Below are 10,200 nucleotides of genomic sequence, written 5' to 3'. Positions count from 1 at the left end.
ATTCCCCCTTCCACATCTACTCTCCCCTTGCCTTCCACCTTGCCCCCTCCCATCTTCTCTCCCCATGCAATCCTCCCCAACTCCCCTCCACCTTCTCTCCCCGACTACAAGTCCCCTTCCCCATACTCCTCTCTCCTATGCCCCTCACCATCTACCTAACACAATGCCCCCTTCCCTCACTGACTACCCCCCTGTATACCTCTCCCCATCTATCCGGTACCCGACCCTCCGCGTGCCCACCTACCATCTCGCCCTTACCCTCGCCGCCTCCCCTCTCCATCTACCATCTTTTCTCCCCATTCCTCCAATCGTTCCATCTCCCCCTCACCTCCTCCCCATTCCATCTACCGTCTATCCTCCAGCCCGTGCCCCTCAACCACGTGTTTTCTATATTGTGTATACAACTTTCTGGTGAATTATCGACACACACTCTTGAAAACCTTTCACTTTTACCCTGACAATATTACATGCCAGCGAGAGTGTTTTATTGCCATATGCCCCGAAACAGCGAATATGCACCGGCGGCACGGTTGCGCAGCGGTAGAGTTGCTGCCTTACAGCGAATGCAGCGCCGGAGACTCAGGTTCGATCCTGACTACGGGCGCCGTCTGTACGGAGTTTGTACGATCCACTCCCGTGCGCTCCAGCTTGCCCCCCAGAAGCCCTGGCTGGATGGTGTTGAATTCACTGGAGAAATCAAAGAACATGATTCGCACAGTGCTGTCCGGCTTCTGCAGGTGTGAAAGAGCTCTGTTCCGCAGGTAGATGATGACGTCCTCCACCCCGATGCGAGTCTGCTATGCGAACTGCAGCGGACTATGGGTGCTGTCTGTACGGAGTTTGTATGTTCCCTGTGACCTGCGTGGGTTTTCTCCGAGATCTTCGGTTTCCTCCCACACTCCAAAGACGTACAGGTTTGTAGGTTAATTGACAGGGTAAATGTAAAAATTGTCCCTAGTGTGTGTAGGATAGTGTTAATGTGCGGGGATCGCTGGGCGGCGCGGACTCGGTGGGCCGAAGAGCCTGTTTCCGCGCTGTATCTCTAAATCTAAAAAAAAAAAAATCTAAAATCTAAACAGAAGAATGAAAAGTCACCCATTCCTTCTCTCCAGTATCTTCAGTTTAAAACAACATTTGCAGTTCCTTGGTAGATACAAAATGCTGGAGTACCTCAGCGGGACAGGCAACATCTCTGGAGAGAAGGAATGGGTGATGCTTCAGGTTGAGACCTTTCTTCAAACAGAATTTGCAGTTCCTTCCTCCACACTGAAATTGTACCGTAGCACAACAGCAGAGTAAACATTCTACCCTATAAACACCATAATAAACACCAAAAAAGGTTTATATATATGAGCCTTTTTATATATGGATATAAAGTATACACACGCACACACTCATATATATATAAACATAGTTTTTATCTAAATTTTATATTATAAACAATAACGGTGTGATCAGCATGGTTTTGTACGTGAGAGATTGTGTCTGATGTATTTGATTGAGTTTTTTGAAGTATCCAAAAAGGTTGACAAGGGCAAGGCCATAGACATTTTCTCTATGGACTTTAGCAAGGCATTTGAAAACGTTCATGATAGTCTGTTCTGGAACGTTAGATCACATGGGATCCAAGGGGAGCTTGTAAACTGGATGTGGAATTGGCTTCATGGAAGGAAGCAGAGCACAGAGGTGGCAGAATGATTTTCACACCGAAGGCCTTGTCTAGTGCTGTGCTTCAGGGTTCGGTGCTGGGCCGATTGTTGTACAATGTGAGGCATGATTAGTAAGTTTGCAAATGACACTGAACTGGATTGTGTCATAAAAGTGAAGATGGTTATTAAAATCACTGCAGGATCTTGATCAGCTGGGCAAGTTGGTTGAGGAATGGCTAATGGAGTTTAATGCAGATAAGTACAAGTAGGTGATTTTTGGGAAGTCAAACAGGCCAGGACCTTCACAGTGAATGTACGGCAATGTTGTAGAGCAGAGAGATTGCAGAGTACAGGCACGTAGCTCCCTGAAAGTGGCATCACAGGTGGATAGGGTGATAAAGGAGGCTTTCGACACATTGGCCTTCACAGTATTGAGTGGAGAAGTTGGGACATTATGAGAAGACGCTACTGCACCTGAATCTGGAATATTGCGTTCAGTTTTGGTCACACTGCTGCAGAAAGGATATTATTAAGCTAGAAAAAGTTCAGAGATTTCTCAGTATGCTGCCAGGACCAGAGGCACTCAGCTATAGGGAGATTATTTATTCACAAAATGCTGGAGTAACTTAGCAGGTCAGGCAGCATCTCAGGAGAGAAGGAATGGGTGACGTTTCGGGTCGAGACCTTCAGACTGCTATAGGGAGAGGTTGGGCAGATTAAGACTTTATTCCATGGATCACAGGGCAGAGGAGTGATCCAATTATATTCCAGAGAGTCATGAGGTGAATGCACAGTCTTTTAGCCAGACTACTCACTGTAACACTGATACACCCCACACCCCTCACTGTAACACTGATACACCCCACACCCCTCACTGTAACACTGATACACCCCACACCCCTCACTGTAACACTGATACACCCCTCACTGTAACTCCAATACACCCCTCACTGTAACACTGATACACCCCACACTGTAACACTGATACACCCCACACCCCTCACTGTAACACTGATACACCCCTCACTGTAACACTGATACACCCCACACCATCACTGTAACACTGATACATCCCACACCATCACTGTAACACTGATACATCCCACACCATCACTGTAACACTGATACACCCCACACTGCAACACTGATACACCCCACACCCCTCACTGTAACACTGATACACCCCTCACTGTAACACTGATACACCCCACACCATCACTGTAACACTGATACACCCCACACTGTAAGACTCTTGTATCAGTAACACATATTTTCTCTGTTGTTCTGCTCTGGGTTATTTCCCTGTTCAGTGTCGGCTGTTTCCTGGCAACTGGACCCAGTTTTTCTACATTTCCGGTGGTTGGGTGTTGTGATCGAGGCTGCAGCCTCTCACCAGTTTCCTGGTTTATCTCAGCGGTGGAGTGTCGACCTCAGTTGTTGTGTTACGGAGACCTGGCCACCCCTGACCCTGTACCTGACCCTTGACATCATCCTAACCCTGACCCTTCCTGCACCCTGACCCTGACTCCTCCCAAACCCCCTCCTGTCCCATATCCTGACCCTTCCTCACCCCTGACCCTGTGACCCTGACCCACCGTGACCCCTGTCCCTGACCCACCGTGACCAACTGTGACCCTGACCCACTGTGTCCCTGACCCACCGTGACCCCTGCCCCTGACAGCTCACACCCGGAGTTTGCTGCTTCGCTCCGGCCTGGACTGGAGCTGATCCCGTCCCGGAGCCCCGCGAATCCCTCACCGTCCCTTCCCCGATTCAGGAGGAGCAGGGGTTCCCCTGCCGGCCATGGGAGATCAGCTGGAGCCCAGCGTTCCTTCGCCGCGACTGGAACCCGACGCCACCTTTACCCCGGGGTCAGTAGAGCACCTGACCCCTGACCCAGGAGTGGAACAGTGCGTGACCCCTATAACCCCTGCTGACCTCTCCCGACTGTATCCCCCTCTCCCACGGGGGGAGTTCTCCCCCTCTGTCCTCCCCCCGTCCTCGGGCCAGAGCCACCGGGATGAATTCTTTGCTCTGCGGGTGAGTGTGGGCTGCGCGGTGGCTGGGAGATGGGTCTGGGATACTGCTGGGCATCTGGGCATCACCTCCTGGGGTCAGCGAGGGAAGGACAGGCCTGGTCTCTCCCCCTGGTGGTTGTGGTCAGAGAGAGGGCAGAGGTTTCATCTATCCGTCTGTCTCACAGTGAAGGGTCACAGTCTCCGTCTCACCTCTGTCTCTCTGTTGGATGGAAATCATCTCTCTCTCTCTCTCCCCCTCTCCCTCTGTCTCTCTCTCTGCCTCTCTCTCTGTCTCTGTCTCTCTCTCTGTCTCCCATGGCCACTATTTCTCCCTCTCTCCCCAGTGGAGGGTCAGTTTTATTCTCTCCCGGCAGAGGGTTGCAGTCTCTGTCTCTCCCTCTCTCTCGCCAGTGGACTGTCAGTCCCTGTCTCTCCCCAGTGGGGGGGGGTCACAGTCCATGTCTCTCCCCAGTGGACGGTCACAGTCCCTGTCTCTCCCCAGTGGGGGGGTCACAGTCCCTCTCTCTCCCCAGTGGGGGGGGGGGTGTCACAGTCCCCGTCTCTCCCCAGTGGACATAAACCATCTCTCTCTCACTGTGTCTCCACAGCCAGGTGTGTTGCAAGCAGCGATCAGCGAGACGGAGAGAACACTGGGGGATGAAGACGGGAAAGTGCAGGGAGCCTGGCTCCTCACAGAGTGAGAGACCCCGGATCAGTGGAGCGGCGGGGGGAGAGGGGAGAGGGGGGGTGCCCAGCTTCTGCCGGAGTGAGACGTCAGTGGAGAGGGTGCAAGGGAGCAGGGGGTGGGAGATGAGGAGGGGAGGTGTGAGGGAAAAGGGGAGAGGAGACCGTTTCCGAGACCCAGGCAGGGTGTGGGAGAGGATAGGGAGGTGCGGATAGAGGGACAGAAAGGGGAACTGGGGAGAGAGAGGGGAACGGGGGAGAGAGAGGGGAACATGGGAGGGAGAGGTGAACAGGGGGGAGAGAGGGGAACTGGGGAGAGAGAGGGGAACTGGGGGAGAGAGGGGAATGGGGAGAGAAAGGGGAACATGGGAGAGAGAGGGGAACTGGGGAGAGAGAGGGGAACATGGGAGGGAGGTGAACAGGGGGGAGAGAGGGGAACTGGGAAGAGAGAGGGGAACTGGGGGAGAGAGGGGAATGGGGAGAGAAAGGGGAACATGGGAGAGAGAGGGGAACTGGGGAGAGAGAGGGGAACTGGGAGGAGAGAGGCAATCCTACAGCTTGACTGACCCCTGACCCACAGGCGCAGATGTTGGTCAGGGGTGAGGCTGTGGGTGAGGGAGGGTGGGGGTGAGGCTGTGGGTGAGACAGGGGGGTATGGGTGGGGGATGGTGTGGGTGTGGGTGAGACGGGTGTGTGGGTGAGAGGGTGGGGGTGTGGGTGAGGGAGGGTTGGGCTGTGGGTGAGGAAGGGGGGAGTGGGTGAGGGAGGGTGGGGCTATGGGTGAGACAGGGGGGTGTGGGTGAGGGTGTGGGTGAAGAAGGGGGGGTGTGGGTGAGGGATGGTGTGGGTGTGGGTGAGACGGGTGTGTGGGTGAGAGGGTGGGGGTGTGGGTGAGGGAGGGTTGGGCTGTGGGTGAGGAAGGGGGGAGTGGGTGAGGGAGGGTGAGTCTGTAACGGGAGGGTGGGGGGAGGGTGGGGACAGACGCTCCCTTTGGGAAGCCCCGTTGCCAGGGAGCAGGAGTGAGTGAGTGCATCTCCCCATCTCCTGCCCCACTCAGGGTGGACCACTGGAACCGGGAGAGCGAGAAACTGGTGCTGCTGACCCCACGAGTCCTGCTGGTGTCTCATTACGACTTTGTGGGCCTGTCCTGTCACCTGCTTCTGCGAATCCCCCTGCACTACATCGACAGCATCACTGTCGGCCCCTTCCACTTCCCCTCAACCTCCCTCAGCAGGTGAGTCAACACTGGGCGGCCATGGTGGAGCAGCACTAGAGTTGCTGCCTCCCTCTCCCTCTCCCCCTCCACCCCCCTCCCTCTCCCTCTCCCCTCCCTACGGCTGCTGTCTGTATGGAGTTTGTATGTTCTTCTCGTCACCTGCGTGAGTTTTCTCCGGGATCTCTGGTTTCCTCCCACACTCCAAAGACGTACAGGTTTATAGGCTAATTAGCTTGGTACATGTGTAAAAATTGTCCCTTGTGTGTGTAGGATGGTGGTTATGTGAGGGAAGTGCTGGTCGGCGCGGACTCGATGGGCCGAAGGGCCTCTTTCTGCACTGAATCTCTAAACAAAACGAAACACTGGGCTCCCCACACCGCCCCCTCCCCCACCCTGGGGGAACCTCACCCCCCCCCTCCCCCTCCCTGGGGGAACCTCACCCCCCTCCCCCACCCTGAGGGAACCTCACCACCCCCCCTCCCCCACCATGGGGAAACCTCACCCCCCCTCCCCCACCCTGGGGGAACTTCACCCCCCCTCCCCCTCCCTGGGGGAAACTCACCCCCCCTCCCCCACCCTGGGGGAACCCTCACCCAGTGTCGACACCGCACTCTTGGACTCCCCTCACCCCCCCTCCCCCACCCTGGGGGAACCCTCACCCAGTGCCGACACCACCCTCCATTCCCCACCCCCCACTCCTGGACCCCCCTCACCCAGTCCCTCCACCCCCTCATATCCCACCCCCCCACTTCTCATGCAGTCCCTGCATATCCACCCGTGCACCAAACCCCTCCCCTCCACTCTCCGAGACAACTCTTACCCATTCCCTACAGCCCCCATATCCCGCCACCACCCCCATAACCAACTCTCCACTCCTAGATCCCTCTCACCCAGTCCTACCCACCCCTCCATTCCCCACTCTCCACTCCCTCTCACCCAGTCTCTACACCCCCCCCATATCTCACCCCCCCACTCCTAGACCATCCTCACCCAGCACCAAACCACCCCATATCCCCCACTACACCCATCCTCAGCCAGCCCAGACACATCCCATATCCCACTCTCTCCCACTCCAAGCCACCCCCACTCAACCCCGCCCACTTTTACACCCTCAACTCACCCACTCCCACTCCTGCAAACCCCCATACCAGTTCACCCGGCTTCCCTTTACCCCCCTACACCTCGTCCCCACCCCTGCACCCTCCATACCCCACACACCCTCCCTCCCACCCCCACTCCTCAACATCCCTCAGCCCCTCCCACTCCTACACCCCGATATCACCCCCCCACTGCGAGACACACCCTCCCTCCCATCCCCCCACCCCCACACACCTGCCCTCACCCACCTCCCCAATGCCCCACATACACCGCACTTACCCTCTCCCCTCCCCCACTCCTAGACAGCCCTCATCCCCTCCCACACCTACACCCCACATCTCACTCCCCCTCACCCTCACGCCTAGACACCCCCACACACACTGTCCCTCCCACCTCCACTCCGAGACACACCCACACCTCCCTCCTAAACCCACTCCTAGACACCCCCCACCCACACCCCCTCACCCACAAACTCCCTCACCCCCCCCTCACCCACAACCCACACCCCCTCACCCACAACCCACTCCCACCCCCCCTCACCCACATCCCCTCACCCACACTCCCTCACCCACAACCTCCACCCACACCCCCTCGCCCACATCCCCTCACCCTCACCCCCTCACCCACACCCCCTCACCCACACCATCACCCTAACCCCCCTCAAAAAAAAACCCACCCACACCCCCTCACCAACAGCCCCCTCATCCAGACCCTAAACTCACCCCCTCACCCCTCACCAACACACCCCCCTCACCCACCTACTCATCACCCACACACCCCCTCACCCACACAGACTTCACCCACCCCCCTCACCCATCCCCTCACCCACACACCATCACCCACACACCCTCACCCACCTACACCTCACCCACCTACCCCTCACTCACACACCCCCCCTCACTCACCCATCACTCAGTCCCTGCCACAGACCAGGTTAGGGTGGGGAGTGTATGGGGACCCCTGGAGTGGGGAGGGGGGGTTGGAGTATGGGGGGATCGGTGGGAGTGTGTGGGGGCTCAGTGTGGGGAGGGGGGGTTGGAGTATGGGGGGATAGGAGTGGGAGAGGTTGAGTGGGCAGAGGCTCAGTGTGGGGAGAGGGTGGCTGAGGAGATGTATGTGGGTGTCTGAGACTTGGGGTGTGTGGGACGGTGGGATATGGGGGTGGTTCGGACTGGGGGTGGGTTATGTTGGGTGTAGACGTGGGAGGGTATGAGTGGGGGGTGTCTCGGTGTGGGGAGTGGATGAGGGCTCAGTGGGTTATGGGGGTGTCTCGGAATATGGAAGGGGTGCAGGTTTGTAAGTGTGGTGTGTGTGGTGTGTTTGTGCGTGCACGTGTGTGTGTGTGTGGTGTGTGTGCGTGTGTGCACGTGTGTGTGTGTGCGTGTGTGTGAGCGGGTGTGAACTCACCGCCCTGTCCTTTGAGCCCAGGCGCTGTGGGCGGGGGCTGCGGCTGGGATGGGACAAACTGCGGGAGCCGTCGTTCCTTTCCCGCTGGAACCCCTGGGCTCGGGATCTGCCGTCCATCATCCTGACAGAACACCCCGGGGTAGAGAGTGGGCACCTCTCACCCCCCTGCACGGTGAGTGGGGAGACTGGGGGGGGGGGGGGGCGAGACACTGGTTGGGGGGCAGGGTAAACTGGTGGGAGGCACTGGTGGGGAAACTGTGGGAGTGAGGGGAGACCGTGGGGGGGGAGAGACTGTGGGGGTGAGGGGAGACTGTGGGGGTGACACTGGGGGGGGGGGACTGGGGGTGAGAGATGGGGAGAGACTGGGGGGAGACTAGGGAGGAGACTGTGGGGGGGGGACTGGGGTGGGGAGACTGTGGGGGGGACATCTACCTGTGTCTCTCTCTACCTGTGCCTGTGTGTGTGTGTGTATGTCTGTGTGAGTGTCTGTAGTCTCGCATCTCCCAGCACATGGGTGTGTGTGTGTGTGTGTACATGCTCCTCTAGTTTCTCTCCCCGTGTGTGTGTGTGTGAGTGTATGTGAGTGTGTGTGCCTATATGTGTACGAGCCCCTCTCCAGTCACCCCGTGTGCGTTTGTGTGCGCGTGTATATGTGTGTGTACATGTTTGTGCATGCATTTGTGTGTAGGTGTGTACTTTTGTGCGTGCATGTACATCCCCCTCACCAGTCTCTCTTCCTGTGTGTGTGTGTGTGTGTGTCCGTGCTGTTGTCTCACTCCCCCTCTCCCCTGTATCTCTCCCCGTGCTGCTGTCTCACTCCCCCTCTCCCCTGTATCTCTCCCCATGCTGCTGTCTCACTCCCCCTCTCCCTGTATCTCTCCGCGTGCTGTTGTCTCACTCGCCCTCTCCCCTGTATCTCTCCCCGTGCTGCTGTCTCACTCCCCCTCTCTCCTGCCCACAGTTGGGGTCTTTCCGCACGGAGCTGACCCGGGGGATGGGGATGGCCCACCGGGAGCAGCCCCTCGCCGGCCGAGCCAACGGGCCGCTGCTGCTGGAGAAACCCATCCAGATGGAGACGGTCCTGGGCCTGGTGTCTGCCCTCAGCAACTGGGCGCAGCTGGGCTACGCCAAACCTCGCCGCCTGCTCTCCTTCTAGTGGAGCCGTGAGCTGGCAGCGTGGGAGCCAGCAGCCCGCGGCCAACACCCACACACACTGATCCAAGCCTCACCATCCCAGCGGCCGCAATGGCAGAGGGGTGGCGGCAGAGACACGGAGAGGGGGGGTGGGGGGGAGGGAGGAAGAGCGTGTGTCGGGATCAGCAGACCACTGATAGAAACAAAATAAATACATCAAAGCCTGAAAATTCCAGCATCATTGAAGGGAGACGGAAGGACGTGGGAGGGGGAAGAGAGAGGGGAATGTTGGATACGGGGAGGGTGGCGTTGGGAGTGGGAGAGAGGGAGAACCGAGAGGCAGGGTTAGCCGGGGAGAGAGGTGGCTGTGGGAGGGGGAGAGAGGGGTGGTGTGAGAGAGGAGGAGAGGGCGGGCTGGATAGAAGGAGACAGGGAAAGCGGCAGTGGTGAAGGATTGGAGTGAGATGGCAGTGTGTGAGAGGGAAAAAAGGGGGAGAACAGGAGACTGGGGTCAGAGGGGAAGGAGGGAGTCTGAGGGGAGGGAGGGAGTCTGAGGGGAGGGAGAGAGTCTGAGGGGAGGGAGCCTGAGGGGAGGGAGGGAGTCTGAGGGGAGGGGGGGAGTCTGAGGGGAGGGAGAGAGTCTGAGGGGAGGGGTGGAGTCTGAGGGGAGGGAGAGAGTCTGAGGGGAGGGAGGGTCTGAGGGGAGGGAGGGAGTCTGAGGGGAGGGAGGGAGTCTGCGGGGAGGGAGAGAGTCTGAGGGGAGGGAGGGTGTCTGAGGGGAGGGGGGGAGTCTGAGGGGAGGGAGAGAGTCTGAGGGGAGGGAGAGAGTCTGAGGGGAGGGAGGGAGTCTGAGGGGAGGGAGGGAGTCTGAGGGGAGGGAGAGAGTCTGAGGGGAGGGAGGGAGTCTGAGGGGAGGGAGGGAGTCTGAGGGGAGGGAGAGAGTCTGAGGGGAGGGGGGGCTCAGGGCGCGTCACCACACCTGAAGGCTGCTGCA

General features: G+C 58.2%; 1 protein-coding gene across 1 annotated transcript; it reads left to right on the top strand.

Annotated features, from left to right (window-relative positions):
• Positions 1–3,079: 3,079 nt before the first annotated feature.
• On the top strand, positions 3,080–9,228 carry LOC144612311 (tumor protein p63-regulated gene 1-like protein). The gene is made up of 5 exons (XM_078431890.1): positions 3,080–3,689; positions 4,276–4,364; positions 5,409–5,585; positions 8,094–8,244; positions 9,034–9,228. Exons 1-5 carry the CDS (start codon positions 3,453–3,455, stop codon positions 9,226–9,228), a joined length of 849 nt encoding a protein of 282 aa, XP_078288016.1. The 5' UTR covers positions 3,080–3,452.
• The last annotated feature ends 972 nt before the right edge of the window (positions 9,229–10,200 follow it).

The sequence above is a fragment of the Rhinoraja longicauda genome, chromosome 44, assembly GCF_053455715.1.
Source record: "Rhinoraja longicauda isolate Sanriku21f chromosome 44, sRhiLon1.1, whole genome shotgun sequence".
Classification (NCBI taxonomy): domain Eukaryota; kingdom Metazoa; phylum Chordata; class Chondrichthyes; order Rajiformes; family Arhynchobatidae; genus Rhinoraja; species Rhinoraja longicauda.
The sequence above is the reverse complement of the archived record's forward strand: the minus strand, read 5'-3'. Positions and strand labels throughout refer to the sequence as shown.

Coding starts and splice junctions, on each gene's coding strand:
- LOC144612311 (XM_078431890.1), top strand. CDS start 3,453: ATGGGAGATCAGCTGGAGCCCAGCGTTCCTTCGCCGCGACTGGAACCC. Junction 3,690..4,275: donor ATGAATTCTTTGCTCTGCGG/GTGAGTGTGGGC, acceptor GTGTCTCCACAG/CCAGGTGTGTTGCAAGCAGC. Junction 8,245..9,033: donor ACCTCTCACCCCCCTGCACG/GTGAGTGGGGAG, acceptor TCCTGCCCACAG/TTGGGGTCTTTCCGCACGGA.